This window comes from Schistocerca cancellata, chromosome 2, assembly GCF_023864275.1.
Source record: "Schistocerca cancellata isolate TAMUIC-IGC-003103 chromosome 2, iqSchCanc2.1, whole genome shotgun sequence".
Lineage (NCBI taxonomy): Eukaryota > Metazoa > Arthropoda > Insecta > Orthoptera > Acrididae > Schistocerca > Schistocerca cancellata.
The window spans coordinates 277,697,340-277,714,939 of NC_064627.1; the positions used below are offsets into that span (position 1 = coordinate 277,697,340).

Consider the following 17,600-nt stretch of genomic DNA (forward strand, 5'->3'; position numbering starts at 1 on the left):
TTTTTGGTCATATTTCTAGTTTCTTCAGCAGTCAGTGAGTTGCTGTCCATTGGTCTTCTTTTTGGTTGTGAACTCTCCGACTGAGTTCTTGACTCTTCTCTCCTTCCCAATCGGACCATTGAAGTCCCTCACTGTGATAGTTGTATGATGTTCAAGAACAATATCTATTGTTTCTTCTACTTCTCTTTAGAGGTACCATACTTTTTCAATATCCTTCTTATTCTTGCTATCGAGCTATTGATGGAGCATGGGTATAGATGAGAAGGAGACTGAAGTTTGCTATTGTGTTGTTGATGATGAACCCCTTAATGAGGTACATTCTTCATCACTGTCTGATCCGGTTAAGCTTTATAGATCCTGTAGTCCCGTGATTTCATCACATTTTGATCTATGAATGCTTTCTCTTATGGTGCCATTATCAAAATGTGCTCCGTGAAAACATCTAATGTTGTCTCAGCTACCGTGTGGAGAGAATTGATGTTGATGGTGACAGGTAGGTGATATTTTTCTTACTCCTACATGAATGTGCCATTTTTCTTACTCCTACATGAATGTGCCAACTATGCATTTCACTCCCGTTTAACAGAGCCGAGAGTTCTTCCCAGGTTGATTCCTGGGACCATAAAATATATTTTTATTATTCATTGAAAAAGATTTATCAAGTACATTTTCTTCCTTGTTTTCAATAATTTTGAAACTTGTTGTACGTCGGTTATATGTAAGTTTACACTTTTTTTTATAAGGTGAATCATGCCAAGTACTTGTATGCTGGTGATGTGGTTACATTATGTATTCATCCACTTATTGTAGATTTTCAAAAATACTGCTAACATAGATTATTATTATTATTTAATGAAATTTTAAAATCTTTCCATTTATTATTCAGGGTTCCAAAACAGTGTCCATTGGGTCACAAGTGCCTTAAAAAATGTTACGAAGACTGTGGAAACTGTGAAACATCTGTGGAGAAGGTGCTTCCATGTCAACATATAATAACAATAGCATGTCACGTTGATATTACCAAGTATCATTGCAAGGAAGTAGTGGAAGCTGTATTGGAACCATGTAAACACACAGCAAAGAAACTTTGCTTTCAAGATGTTAAAAATGTGAAGTGTTCATTTCCTTGTGAAGACAGGCTACTTTGTGGTCATAGCTGTACATGGAACTGCCATGCAGCAAATGATCCAGATCACCTTCAGGTAGGTTGTGTATTAAAAACCTAATTTAGATGTGAACAGTATGAAAAGGACAGATTGCTACTCACCACATGGACAGACAGAATGCTGACAGACAGACAGAATGAATACACCTGCTAAACTTCAAACAAATAGTGCTTTTCCAGAAGCAGACCACACACACACACACACACACACACACACACACACACACACACACAAGTACAACTCACAAATGCAGAACTACTGTCTTCTATTTTTACTGCGAAGACAGTTGTTTTTTAATCCTTGAATAAAAAAAACAATAATGGATTGAAAATAAAGAGAAAAAATGTTTTATTTTCACACAGAGTGAATGTTACATAAACTATTACAAAAGGTAAAAGCACAGAACACCTACAAGAAGTGTCAGCAGCAACATATGTAGCAATGGTGCCAAAGATGATTTTCTAGTATGGGTATGATTTCTAGTTCATAATTTACAGCACTCCCACTAGAAGCAAAGCCACTCTGTACTTTGCATAGTCTAGATTTTTGTATTAGTTGATGATGTCTGGAGCTTGGCACGAGCTTTTTCATCATGTTGCAACCATTCCATTTGTTGAAATTGATCCGCTATTATTTCTTCTGAATCAGTTTTTTCTGCGATGAAGTAATGGCTGGTAGTAATGTGTTTAGTGTGTCGTTTCTATCCATTTGTGTTTAATTGGTGTACCTTTATTCGATGAGGTTTCAGGATTGCAGCTGGATGATGTTGACTTTGTGCCACAATATTTCAGCTAGCAATCAGCCATCCATCTTCAGGTGACTGTCCTCCACTAGAGACTGCAAGTTCCCGGCATCGGCTTTATAGCAAAAATTGGTGCAGAAACACATGCGCATTGGCGGCCGTCACAGGAGTGTCCTCTATTGAAATCCACGCCCCCTGCAGACACTGTTATATCTGTAGCACACAGATGCATGCATAAAGGTGAAAGTAAATGTCCACTCTCTTTCAGAATGCGTGATCGCGTCGTTAAAACCAGACATCAGGTGTCGCCAGATGTGTTATTATGAATAAACTGTTTTCTCTCAGAAGAAATTAGAGAGATCACTGGGTCCCAAGTCTTGTCCAGTTGAAAGCCGCCATCACGATGTTTAAGATTTTGTGCTAGACATATTTCCATAGATTCACTAATTACCAAACCCCAAAAAGTTCTCACTGGGGCCAAGATTTTTGTGGCAGAAAAATCCATAGTGTGTCCTGTGGTAAGTACAATGTTCAACTGCGGCCGACTTACTGGACTGTGAGAGGCAAGTGTGGTGCTCATGTTCAAAACACCTTTCATGTACTGTGTGTATCATCTGACCTACATAAGCTTTGTCACACTGGCAAGGAATTTTGTAGAACCCTGCCTTCTGCAGACCCAGATAGTATTTAACCGAAACAAGAAGGGCACTAATCACCACCGAAGGCCAGAAGATTACTTTAACTTGATGTTTCCTTAGGATCTTGTCTACTTTAGATGAAAGATTGCCGACGTATGGAAGGAATGCCCTGGATTTGAACAGCTCCTTATCTTCTTGATGTTGTGGGTGGTCATGTTTCTTCCTCTTTAGCACTGTGCTAATCTGATGTGGAGAGTAACCATTGTCTTTGAACACCAAATATAGATGTTCTAGCTCCTTTGTAAGGCAGTCTCCATCAGAAACAACATGTGACAGGTTCACCAATGTTCTAAGGATGCTGGTAGTTTGTGAAGACTGATGGCAACACGACACTTACAGGTAAAGGTCTGTATGTGTGAGCTTATGTTAGACAGAATGCCCTAATAACCCGTACACTCTCGTACTAACCAAGATGTCCAAAAATCATAAGCAACCATCCTTCTCTATTTCCATCATAAACTGGATATTCTTGTGGATTGCATTCAGATATTGCAATAGAATTGACAGTTGTTCTTCACCATGGAGCGTGTGCCATCCATTTATCGCCAGAAGACTCTCAGTTCAAGTTCTGCCAAATCAAGTACCCTTTCCTCAAAGTCTTCCATAAAAAAGTGGTTGGTTCACTCAGCAAGTTGTAAATTTTCTGTTCATAAACCTCATGAGGCAACAGCGTGGTAGCATTTATCTTATCCTCTGGTAAGACTACTGTTTAAGGATCTTCTCGTAGCTTTCATAGTGTGGCCCTCTCTGTGGCAGAAATGAAGCTCTTCTGAGGTGGAGCTTTCGTGAATGCGCGAAATGTTTCATGTCTTATTTCTTCTGCAGCATCAGTAGGAAGAGGTCTAACAACTTCCTCAACAGCACTAATAAAATTAGTCAGAGGCAGGGTTCTTGGCGTAGGGCCTGAGTTCGAGCCTTTCCCGAGCACAGACAGTGTTACGGAGTACAAAAACTTAACTGTTAAATTGACTGCAGAGTGTTTCGAAGAGAACGGTTACTCTCCCCATCAGATTAGCACAGTGCTAAGGAGGAAGAAACTTGACCACCCACAACATCAAGAAGATAAGATGCTGTTAAAAGTCCGGGGTGTTCCTTGTATATGTCGGCAACCTTTCATCTAAAGTAGGCAGGATCGTACGGGAACATAAAGTTAAAGTAATCTCCTGGCCACTGGCAGAGATTGGTGCACTTCTCGGTTCGGTAAAAGACGATCTGGGTCTGCGGAGGGCAAGGATGTACAAAATTCCTTGCCAGAGTTGCAAAGCTTATGTAGGTCAGATAATATGCACAGTACATGAAAGGTGCGTTGAACATGAGTGCAACGCTTGTCTTTTGCAGCCCAGTAAGTTGGCCATAGCTGAACATCGTATTACAACAGGACACGCTATGGATTTTCCTGCCACAAAAATCTTGGCCCCAGCCAGAACTTCTTGTGATTCAGTAATTAAAGTATCTATGGAAATACGTCTAGCACAAAATCTTATCAATCATGATGGCAGCTTTCAACAAAACAAGGCTTGGTACCCGGTGAACTCTAATTTCTTCTGAGGGAAAACAGTTTATTCATAATGACACATCTGGCAACATCTGACATCTGGTTTTGGCGTTGCAAGCGCACATTCTGAAAGAGGACGGACATGTAGTTTCACCATTACGCAGGTGTCTGCGTGCCACAGATAGAACAGTATCTGCAGAGGGCACATATTTCAATAGAGGACACTCCTGTGATGGTTGCCTGTGTGCATGCTTTTCCATGCCAATTTTTGTTATAAAACTGATGCCAGGAACTTGCAGTCTCTAGTGTCAGACACTCACTTGAAGATGGATGGATGATTGCCAGCTGAAATACTGTGGTAAGAAGTCAACATGATCTGGCTGCAATCCCGAAACCTCATTGAATATTCAGTATGCCAGGAAAACTTCAAGAATGGTGCACCTTTGTTGTTGCACAACTTTAAATCGGGCCATCTTTTTGGGAATGGAATAATTCTTTCAGCAACCATCGCAGTCAAAGTGCTTCCTGACAGACAGAAGTTAATGTGATGTACTGTGCTGCTGTCATCAAGAGAGATGTTGCTGTTACTTTTTCTTTTTCTTTCCTTTTTTTTTCCTGTTGGTAACCCCCAAATAACCAAAAGTGACAGTATACAGTAGTGAACTGCTTTGAAGAGGTCTGCAGCAAGTCGGTCAGAATGTTGGCAATTTAGTAGTTTTATAATAATGTGGCCCAATATCCCATCATTACTTTATCCAAAAAAACTAGTAATCAAGTTTCTATCCCCAGGGCCCCCAGCCCAGTCAGCATTGGTTTATCCTGTGACGTCATGGCCCTCATCTTTAGGAAACTGTAGTTTGAAATCTTAAGTTTCCTTTAGGTACCATAGGAGCCTAGTTATAACTTGTCGGTGGGATATTTCTAGGTTATTATTAAACAGACTTACCACTCTAGTTGCATATGCAAGATCTGGTCTTGTACCTAATTGTGCATATATTAGCGGCCATACTGCTTCTCTGTATGGGTCATTCTTCATGGCATCCCTTTCTATGCCTGTCTTTGGGCTCATTTTGTGAGTTAATATTTTATTATTATGTGGCAGTGAGGAGATCAGCTGATAGTCTTGCCTGTTATACTTCTCTAACGTTCAATTTGTATCATAGGTTTTCTCTCTCTTTTTTATTGCTTGCGTAACAACTAATATATTGATAAATGGATGTGATAAAAAATGTTGCTACAAAAAGAGCCCTGAAATACTTTTTATGGATGCTGTGCTGTGACTTTCTTTGGATCATTAATTTTCAACTAAACAAAATAGATTTATGTTCTTATTATCCTGAAACTGGTTTTCTATAGAAGGAACATTGTTTCGTTTCTGTCAGCATATCTTTATTTCTCTACAGTTATTGAAAAGGCTACTGAAAATTATTTTGTTATCAATACTGATGTTACAGTATGCAATGTTTGTTCAATATCAAAATTTTGCAGTGGATTTTTGTTAACATTAAAACACCAATAAGTACCACGATGAACATGAGACAATTATCAGAGAGAAAATGTTTTTACTATAATGTTTGCCAGACCAGAACTACGCACAGCAAGATTTCTTTTATGTCATGAAGGTAAATTATCCTTTTTAAGTGTTAATAATATAACATCATCCACAGCCCGCATCCACCTGTAAAACACATTATAAAATCTGCTGCTCTGCCCTGCAATCCCTAAAGCTGAAAGGAATAATTTTAGTTCACTATTACCTGTCCACTTCTTTGCGGTATGATTGGTTTCATTAGATGTAGTTTGAATGTGCCGCGGCAGTGGCTCATTCGTTCGCAGCGCAGCTCTGCACCACGAATAATATTTAAATAGCTGAAAATGTCTTAAAAGGATGGGATAAAATACCAGGCAAGCTGATTACATATCATAATGCAAGTTTTCACTAAGTAACTCTATTCAAAACATTTAGACAGATTATATTCTTACATACCTTTACAAATCAATGCCTAATGGTGTCTCTGAATCTTGACAAAAGAATGCTACACAAACATTCAATATAGCGTCACAGGCTCTTCCTACTCATGTAACTCCAAAAAGACGACAGAGAAATTAATGCTCGGTGACTACTATTTATACTCAGTTTAATACATCTTTGTTTGGTATTTAGTAAGTATCGTCTGTGGTGGTTCCAGTACTCGCCGACACAGATATATTATCTTTAAAAAATCGATACATAATTCTATACAAGTATAAAACATGACACATAATGGTTTCTCTTTATTACATAAAGTTCACATAATCATTGTCCTCTAGTTGAAATTGTTCCCTTAGTTTCTCTTTAAATGAATTTTCTTGATGCAAATTGTTAGAAAAAATCAGAATGTCACCTATGGAAATTGATACAATGAATATACCCCTTCCTTGATTTTGTGGTAAACGCAGGGGTTAGCTGTGCACCTGCTGAAATTTAAACTTAAAAGAGCTTTATCCAGTTTGATATTCCAACAGCAGTATCTGTGTTTAACTTTGTAGACTGATTTCTTAAGTCTTTCAATGCTTTTGTCTGTTACTGTTTTGTCATGTAGTCAACTGTGGGGATTTTAACATAAATTTCTTCTTTCAAGTTGTCTGTGAAAAAGCTGCAAGCATCATTCAATAAGTAATGCCCATGCCCCACATTATTTTCTTAGAACATATGTATTGTTAAGAGTCAGAATTTGGTGACAATATAAATCAACTTATCTTGTCCATGTCCTATTTTTCTACATAGTCTCCATCACAATCTATGGCCATACACCAACGTTGTGGAAGAGCATGTATTCCCTCCTAGTAAAAGCTCTTGTCCTGTTGACGTAGCCATGTTTTCACTATATGACTGACACTCTCGTCATCTTCAAACTGTGTACCCCATAGAGAATCGAGTTGTGATGCCCTGGTTGGCACGAATTATGGCATCGACACAATTCAGCATGTCTGGAGCAGTGGCTGTGAGAGGATGTCCCAAGTGTGGCTGATCGTGGAGCTCTGTTTCTGCATTTCCTTAGGCTGTAACTTTCTTTATCCATCATCCAACTGTACTCCCTATCAACTGCAGCATTGCCATACACTGCACACAAACATTTATAGATGTTCACCATGGTTCCTTTTTCTGCACTCAAGAATTCAATAACAGCATGCTGCTTATGTGAGCCATAGTGAGCCATGTGTGAACACCATTTTGACACTGTACTACCGCTGTGCCATGTGCCAGAACAGTTTGAAACTTCCCTAGCACACAGAACAAACATCACATGTGAAGCACCAACAAGGATGTCTGTTTGTGTATATTAATGGCTTTTAAACAAATGTGAGGCATTACTTATTGAACAACTCTCGTTTAACTGCATTGCAATGATATGTGCCTATGTTGTATTGGGCAGCTAGACTAAATAAATATCTTTGCTTATTGTATCTTATTACCAGTACGCATGTTGCTTCATAGTCTAAACTTTTGACTTGTGCAAATCCCTTAGCCATCAGATGGGCTTTACGGTGAATTATTTGCCTTTGTAAATCTCTTTTTGTCTTGTAGACCCACAGTGGATTTTTAACTTTTTTACTTAGAAGCAGGATTGCTGATTCTCAAGTTTGATTTTCTGCATGTGACTTTTGATCATCTTGAATTGCATGAGTCAATTTCTGAGAGTGTTTAGATTGCAATGCTTCTTCCAAAGTGGATTCTAGTGAATCTTTAATGTGATTGAAAACATAACTGCCCATGTTCTTTGTGTCCAGTATTCAGGAAGATCTTCTGAGTAATTGTTGAGATGATTTGTAGTTTAAAAGAAAATGTTTTTATTCAGCGTAGTGTCCCTTGAGTCATTTTGCACCCCATTGTCTTATAAGTGTAACTTGATTCTCCCCCTCATCTGTGTATGAAGTATATTTTTGGTTTGGATCCAGTGAATAATTTTATGTTACTAGTTTGTCAATTCTCTTCTGAATTGTTTGTTCTTGAAACATTTTGTCTCTAGCTTTAGTAGTTGTTTACTGAAGCAGATGGAACAACTTAAATGCACTGCTATCTCGGCAGTATCCAGCAACCGTGCTCTCAACAAATTTCTTTAATATGTGGACAAATGTTTTGCTGCCAAATAATCTCAGATTTCAGAGGCCGTGTTTCTTCCATAAGAAGGCTGCTTCTGGTGGTGATCCGATGGCCCCAAAATTTCATAGGTAATTTCTCATCAAATAACACACATCTCGCTCTTTATCATTACAGTTATACTCTATCTCTCTGCTGCACTATTATGTTCAAGAATGTGAAAAACTGTGGTTTGATGTTTAACTCTGTTGCCCTTTAAAAATTTCATTGATCTCTCATTTATGTATTCCTTTCCATTATCAGGTTGTAAGAGACAAAGTCTTTCATCACAAACTTTTAAAATTGTGAGGTACTTTGTATTTATTGCTGACAGAGGAAGGGACATCTTTTTCAAAAATCATCAGTTACAGGTAGGAAATATTTAGCTCCCACATTGATGTGGTCGACATTGGGCTGCACAAATCAGAATGTATTAATTCCAAAATCCTTTTAGCTCCAGAAATGGAATGTGGGTAGGGAAGTCTAATTTAGTTTGCTTACCTTCTAGCCACATAATGCCCGCACTGTTGGCAGCTCCTTGATACCTAATGCAACTGGTCAAACCTGTTCGTAATTCTTACTTCATATGTGAATGTTGGTGACCTAATCTTACACTCCATAGGTCTGCTTCATTAGATAAGGATGGACACTTTGCTTTAATACTTACTTTGTTTCACTTGGTTGATCCATTGATTAATGATGGTATGGCAGTCAATTTCTTCTCTGCATCAGGAATGCGACAGCCACTATCATGAAAAATGTCTGAGTGGCCCTATTCCACTATTTTCTTATGGAAAATTAAACTCCACTCAGTTGTCATAAATGGAACAAATTTATCTTCTCCATACCTACTAGTGCTTCAATATGAATACAACCTGTCCCCTTAACAGGTATGTTGCCATCATTAATCACTACTACTTGTGAACTCAGCTCTTGAGTTTGTGAAATACAAATCACGTAGGTACTTTGACATATGTGCTGATGCACCAGAATGTACATACTAGACTTCGTGTATTTTTAGCTAAAACTGGATCATTGAGAATGTCTTATAAATTATTTTACTGCTACAGTTTTTCAAGAGGTGTCCATACTTCTTGCAGTTGCAACATCTTGCACATCTGGGATTATAGTGTGGGTTGTTGGTGTTGTCCTTCTCATTTACTTGAACTGCATCATTAAAACTCAGATTGCCACACACGTCATAGTGTTCTTCCTGTAGTAATTTTTTTTAAATTGAATTTCCTATTATTGGCACTTTAGAGTTCTTTTGTTACTGACAAACCAGTAACACCAAATTATTCTCTGGATCCAAACAAAAAATATATTTCATACACAGATGAGGAGGCGAATCAAACAGAATCACAAAAAGTCAAATTACAATTACAAGACAATGGGATGGAAAATGACTCAAGGGACACTAGGCTGAATAACAACATTTCAGAAGGATGAGGATCATGAGAGACATTGTTTTACATTCTACTTGTTAAGACGGTTCTCTGTAATCCTATTCTTTGGTAAAACCCTGAGTCCTCATAGGTTTGTTTTAATTTCTCCCATGGTTCTTTCGAGCCAATGTGTTATGCATGTAAATACACTCCTGGAAATGGAAAAAAGAACACATTGACACCGGTGTGTCAGACCCACCATACTTGCTCCGGACACTGCGAGAGGGCTGTACAAGCAATGATCACACGCACGGCACAGCGGACACACCAGGAACCGCGGTGTTGGCTGTCGAATGGCGCTAGCTACGCAGCATTTGTGCACCGCCGCCGTCAGTGTCAGCCAGTTTGCCGTGGCATACGGAGCTCCATCGCAGTCTTTAACACTGGTAGCATGCCGCGACAGCGTGGACGTGAACCGTATGTGCAGTTGACGGACTTTGAGCGAGGGCGTATAGTGGGCATGCGGGAGGCCGGGTGGACGTACCGCCGAATTGCTCAACACGTGGGGCGTGAGGTCTCCACAGTACATCGATGTTGTCGCCAGTGGTCGGCAGAAGGTGCACGTGCCCGTCAACCTGGGACCGGACCGCAGTGACGCACGGATGCACGCCAAGACCGTAGGATCCTATGCAGTGCCGTAGGGGACTGCACCGCCACTTCCCAGCAAATTAGGGACACTGTTGCTCCTGGGGTATCGGCGAGGACCATTTGCAACCGTCTCCATGAAGCTGGGCTACGGTCCCGCACACCGTTAGGCCATCTTCTGCTCACGCCCCAACATCGTGCAGCCCGCCTCCAGTGGTGTCGCGACAGGCATGAATGGAGGGACGAATGGAGACGTGTCGTCTTCAGCGATGAGAGTCGCTTCTGCCTTGGTGCCAATGATGGTCGTATGCATGTTTGGCGCCGTGCAGGTGAGCGCCACAATCAGGACTGCATACGACCGAGGCACACAGGGCCAACACCCGGCATCATGGTGTGGGGAGCGATCTCCTACACTGGCCGTACACCACTGGTGATCGTCGAGGGGACACTGAATAGTGCACGGTACATCCAAACCGTCATCGAACACATCGTTCTACCATTCCTAGACCGGCAAGGGAACTTGCTGTTCCAACAGGACAATGCACGTCCGCATGTATTCCGTGCCACCCAACGTGCTCTAGAAGGTGTAAGTCAACTACCCTGGCCAGCAAGATCTCCAGATCTGTCCCCAATTGAGCATGTTTGGGACTGGATGAAGCGTCGTCTCACGCGGTCTGCACGTCCAGCACGAACGCTGGTCCAACTGAGGCACCAGGTGGAAATGGCATGGCAAGCCGTTCCACAGGACTACATCCAGCATCTCTACGATCGTCTCCATGGGAGAATAGCAGCCTGCATTGCTGCGAAAGGTGGATATACACTGTACTAGTGCCGACATTGTGCATGCTCTGTTGCCTGTGTCTATGTGCCTGTGGTTCTGTCAGTGTGATCATGTGATGTATCTGACCCCAGGAATGTGTCAATAAAGTTTCCCCTTCCTGGGACAATGAATTCACGGTGTTCTTATTTCAATTTCCAGGAGTGTAGAAAGGTCAACTGAAAAAATTTTACCCTTTGTAGCATATATTTTAATGTCATTTGTGATTTAACTAGTCGTGTGCTGCCAAATTTTATAGTGTTGCAAGTAAGTTTTTATAGCAAACTATGAAAGTAAGTTTTTATAGCGAACTATGAAGTATCATAATTTTCTCTTCCTTTTTAGTTTTTGACCAAGTGCAACGAATTAATGGTGAAGGAACTCCTGATAGTGATATCCTTTAATTGCATCTTGAAGTGTATCTCTTTATAAATGGAGACTCATAATTTTCTTAGCTTCAAGTAAATCACTTTTTTTGCATAATACTGCTGAACTGGGTGTGCTTTGCCCATAGCTTGTTGTTTCTTAATCCTTATATAAAAAAGTGGTTACTGTTTCAAACTAAAGGGAGAAAAAAAGATATATTTTCACATTAAACAAATCTAATGCATACTACTACATAATTTAAAAGCACAGAAAATCTACAAAAACAACCGTAGCAACAGCGGTAGCAATGGAACCAAAAATGATTTTTTAGTAGCAACATGGATTCCATTTCTAATTTCCAACAGTAATTTGCAACCGTCATTTTGGGACAGCACCTTTAATTAATAATCAAAACCTCTGGGGGTCTCAGTTTCAAACCAAACTACTGCTTAAATTTTGAGTAAACTTCTTCAGCAATGGCTGCACAAGATGTACAGTACAAGAAGTCACCCCCTTTCTGCCAAAATTCTTGCCAAAGAGTGCGGATGAGTGGATAGAGTTTCAGGGCAACATCTTGTGGCTTGATGTTGAAACTGGTCTGAAAAATTCAAGTGCCATGATGTTCTTCCCATCAACAAAAGATTTCTGATTAGCCCCCCCCCCCCCCCCCCCCATTTGGATCTCTGATAGGAGACTACCATGGAAGATGTAACCATGAGAAAAAGATTGAATAATCAGTGAAAGAGTATCATACTAAGAGTTAGAGTTTGGAATGTCAGATGTTTGAACATAGTAGAAAGCTAGAAAATGTGATACTATAAATGCATAGGCTCAATCCAGATATAGTGGGGTCAATCAAGTGATATGGAAAGAAGATAAGGATTTCTGGTTAGATGAAGATAGGGTAATACCAACAGCTGCAGAAGATAATATAATGGGATTAGGATTTATAATGAATAGGAAGGTATGGCAGAGAGTTACTGTGAACTGTTCTGTGATGGGCCAAGGTTGGAAGCAATTTCGAAACGGCTAAGTTTGTACATTTTTCACCTGCCACCGTGGTGAAAATATGCCACGTTTGACAAAATGGTATTATCCAAAACTGGTGCTGAGGCAGCTGCGGTGCACTGCGGGCCATAGATAAAATGGATGAACGATGGCTGTGGAGAAATATACAGGCTAGTAGCTGTGCAACTGTTGAGCAACAAACCACTCAGATGAACCAAGGAGCTATCAACACAGTCTCCTCAGCGGGTATCCATCAAATGTGGCTGTGCATAGGCTTCTGCTTCAGGTGCCTATTTCATGCACCCATGCTGACTGCTGTTTATCAGTGACAAAGGCAGGAACTGGCACCCCAATACTGCAACTTAGCATAAATGAATGGCGACAGGTGATCTCTTCAGCTGAGTTATGTTATATGCTCCATCAGCATGAAAATTCTGAAAGAAGTATAGCTGAAATAGGCCTACAGTTCAAATAAAAATAATACTCATATCATTGTAACTGGTTATACGAAATTTGTTAATAAATATTGCTGGAATACTTGAAATTCCAAATGGTAACCAGTTGTATCAATAGTGATCAAAGGGTTCTAACAGTCCCAAAACTTGAGTCCAGTGAATGAGAAATTATTCAATTGTTGTAATTTAAACAGTAAGATTTCTTTGTCTGAGTTATTAGATATGTAAATGTATAACATTAAATGATGGGAAATCGCACTATAGAATAACAGTTCCAATTATGTTTGTTGCATAAACTAAGAAATAGTAATAATACTCATCTTGATTAATTGAAGTAATTAGTGGCTCAGCTTGTCCAAATATATATTGTGTGGGTATGATTCTGCATGAGGCCCAGGTTTAATATGTTTTGGTGAAGATATTAATTTGTAGATGAAAATGTGTCATAGTTTACTGCCAAGTTTAATTAATTGAACAATTCACTTCTCATTTTTCATTTTAAAATAAATCATATTTTGTTACAGGGAGTCACTTTTAAGTAATCACTGATTTCGTAATTGATAATATTGAATTTATTTTCATCGTTGTAGAATAATTAAAAGTGACATTTTTCCTAGACACAATTCACTCCATCTTATATGAAGTGAGCCCAACACTTTTTATGACTGTCCTCTTTCCATTACTCCCAAAAACTAAAAAAAAACTAAACAAAGGTAGTACCACTCCTTGGTGCAAAGCATCAAAAATACAATCTTACTACATTAACATCTCAATCTCTTTTGGTATTTACGCAAAATTGAAATGGCTTTTTTTTTTTTAAGGATAGGGAAATGCTATGACAAATTTTCATAATGAAATATTTCAAAATGTGAAATACATGCCAATTACAATTGGAAGATACAAATGAAACTATAGGAGAATTAATGTTGCTAAAAGTTAAAGATAAAAATTCGTTCCCAAAATATTCCAGAGCATATAGAAAACAGGAAATTTCAAATAAATGTTACCAAACATAATATCAGTCCCAAAAAATATGTTTCTGAATATCAGATTTGGAATTTTCGAAAAAACATTTGTTGAAAATTGATTTGAATTGGGAATTTCATTAATCAGAATATGTATCATAGTCTATTGTTGAACAGGGGTCCTGTGAAACAGATTTGTTTTATAGTATATTTATGACCATGAGTTTTTTTACTGAATTGCAAGTAAATATGTGGCAAATCTTTTTTGAATAATATTGGCCTCCAAATAGTTTAGCCGTTATGTCCTCTGGATGAGGAATTGGTGAAGTATCTACTTAACAATGAATGTTTAATGCAGATTTGATATTGTCTCAGGCTGTTAATGATCCATTGGGCTTGTGAATTATGGCTGAAGATGTAGCTGCCTGGTGTAGTGAAACAGGAATGATGATGTGTAGTTCCTGAAATGATGTTGTCGATTGGCTTTAATTAAATAGGAATGGTGACTTGTAGTTCTTGCAATCAGTCTATCTCCTTTTTTAGTAGCACAACATGACAAATGTTTGAAAAGAGGACTTGTTACTTTGGGCAAGCAGATTCCAAATCTGTGAGTGAAACTAATTTAGAAACCAAGTTAACCATGTAAAAATGTTTTGAGTGCAAATGGAGAAAGGAATCTAAACCAAATATATAGAATTAAATTAAAAGTGAAGAAATTCCTCCAGCAGTATTTAAGGTGTCGATTTTATTTTGGCAACTAGTTTCAATGTTGTAACATTATCTTCAGGCCCATACACTTGTTGACATCAACTGCGTGCGCCTGATACTAGAAGTCAGTGGTGAGATATGGACGTGCTCCGTGTGGATGGTGGATAGTAACTAGTATGAAGCTCAGACCGGTCTAAACTTCATACTAGTTACTACCCACCTTCCACCTAGAGTATGTCCATATCTCACCACTGACTTCTAGTATCAGCTGCACGCAGTTGTCGTCAGTAAGTGTATGGGCCTGAATATGACGTTGTTACAATGTTGAAACTAGTTGCCAAAATAAAATTGACACCTTAAGTACAGCTGGAGGAAGTTCTTCATTTTAATATATATATATATATATGGTTATAATAGAAGGAAACATTCCACGAAGGAAAAATATACCTAAAAACAAAGATGATGTGACTTACCCAATGAAAGTGCTGGCAGGTCGACAGACACACAAACTAACACAAACATACACACAAAAAGCTTGAATTTTGTGTGTATGTTTGTGTTAGTTTGTGTGTCTGTCGACCTGCCAGCACTTTCATTGGGTAAGTCACATCATCTTTGTTTTTAGGTATATATATATATATATATATATATATATATATATATATATTTAAAAAGAAAGATGATGAGACTTACCCAACAAAAGCGCTGGCAGGTCGACAGACACACAAATAAACACAAACATACACACAAAACTCTAGCTTTCGCAACCAATGGTTGCCTCGTCAGGAAAGAGGGAAGGAGAAGGAAAGACAAAAGGATTGGGTTTTAAGGGAGAGGGTAAGGAGGGTAAGGAGTCATTCCAATCCCGGGAGCGGAAAGACTTACCTTAGGGGGAAAAAAGGACAGGTTTACACTCGCACACACACACATATCCATCCACACATACACAGACACAAGCAGACATGTCTGCTTGTGTCTGTGTATGTGTGGATGGATATGTGTGTGTGTGCGAGTGTAAACCTGTCCTTTTTCCCCCTAAGGTAAGTCTTTCCGCTCCCGGGATTGGAATGACTCCTTACCCTCTCCCTTAAAACCCAATCCTTTTGTCTTTCCTTCTCCTTCCCTCTTTCCTGACGAGGCAACCATTGGTTGCGAAAGCTAGAGTTTTGTGTGTATGTTTGTGTTTATTTGTGTGTCTGTCGACCTGCCAGCGCTTTTGTTGGGTAAGTCTCATCATCTTTCTTTTTAAATATATTTTCCCACGTGGAATGTTTCCCTCTATTATATATATATATATATATATATATATATATATATATATATATAATAGAGGGAAACATTCCACGAAGGAGAAATATACCTAAAAACAAAGATGATGTGACTTACCAAATGAAAGTGCTGGCAGGTCGACAGACACACAAACGAACACAAACATACACACAAAATTCAAGCTTTCGCAACAAACTGTTGCCTCATCAGGAAAGAGGGAAAGACGAAAGGATGTGGGTTTTAAGGGAGATGGTAAGGAGTCATTCCAGTCCCGGGAGCGGAAAGACTTACCTTAGGGGGAAAAAAGGACGGGTATACACTCGCACACACACACATATCCATCCACACATATACAGACACAAGCAGACATATTTAAAGACAAAGAGTTTGGGCAGAGATGTCAGTCGAGGCAGAAGTGCAGAGGCAAAGATGTTGATGAATGACAGGTGAGGTATGAGTGGCGGAAATTTGAAATTAGCGGAGATTGAGGCCTGGTGGATAACGGGAAGAGAGGACATATTGAAGAGCAAGTTCCCATCTCCGGAGTTCGGATAGGTTGGTGTTAGTAGGAAGTATCCAGATAACCCGGACGGTGTAACACTGCGCCAAGATGTGCTGGTCGTGCACCAAGGCATGTTTAGCCACAGGGTGATCCTCATTACCAACAAACACTGTCTGCCTGTGTCCATTCATGCGAATGGACAGTTTGTTGCTGGTCATTCCCACATAGAATGCATCACAGTGTAGGCAGGTCAGTTGGTAGATCACGTGGGTGCTTTCACACGTGGCTCTGCCTTTGATTGTGTACACCTTCCGGGTTACAGGACTGGAGTAGGTGGTGGTGGGAGGGTGCATGGGACAGGTTTTACACCGGGGGCGGTTACAAGGGTAGGAGCCAGAGGGTAGGGAAGGTGGTTTGGGGATTTCATAGGGATGAACTAAGAGGTTACGAAGGTTAGGTGGACGGCGGAAAGACACTCTTGGTGGAGTGGGGAGGATTTCATGAAGGATGGATCTCATTTCAGGGCAGGATTTGAGGAAGTCGTATCCCTGCTGGAGAGCCACATTCAGAATCTGATCCAGTCCCGGAAAGTATCCTGTCACTTTGTGGTCCAATGGCCAGCTTCACACGTCCGTCCACATCAAACACACCAACAAGCAACAGTACCTCCATTACAACAGCTGCCACCCATTCCACATCAAACGGTCCCTTCCCTACAGCCTAGGTCTTCGTGGCAAACGAATCTGCTCCAGTCTGGAATCCCTGAAGCATTACACCAACAACTTGACAACAGCTTTCGCATCCCGCAACTACCCTCCCGACCTGGTACAGAAGCAAATAACCAGAGCCACTTTCTCATCCTCTCAAACCCAGAACCTCTCACAGAAGAACCACAAAAGTGCCCCACTCTGTGATGTCTTTCGGTTACGACAGCAAAAGAAATAAAAGGATATGAAGTACTTTTGGTAAATTAAATATATTTTTCAAATTTAACCTTTTGATGTATTTGAAATAATATGAAGTACTTTTGCTAAACTAAATATATTTTTCAAATTTAATCTTTCGATGTATTTGATGTGTCAGTTAAGATATGCTCATGTAGTATAAACTTTTAATTGTGAAAACCATTTAAAAATTGTGGGTTACTCTATGAGGCATGATGCAATATTTGTCAGGAATTACCAGGGGAAACAGGAGAACAAACAAATGTATGAGGAAACAGAGTGGAATCAAAAACATAATTGTGACTGTAATGAAAA

The 17,600-nt window shown here is 39.6% G+C and overlaps 1 protein-coding gene across 1 annotated transcript in view; it reads left to right on the top strand.

Moving 5' to 3' along the window:
- Positions 1-17,600, top strand: part of LOC126161613 (NFX1-type zinc finger-containing protein 1-like) — a 392,892-nt gene that overhangs the window by 215,267 nt on the left and 160,025 nt on the right. Inside the window, exon 9 of the mRNA XM_049917568.1 lies at positions 887-1,202. Within this exon, the coding sequence (XP_049773525.1) occupies positions 887-1,202 (316 nt within the window). The remainder of the gene's footprint in view (positions 1-886; positions 1,203-17,600) is intronic.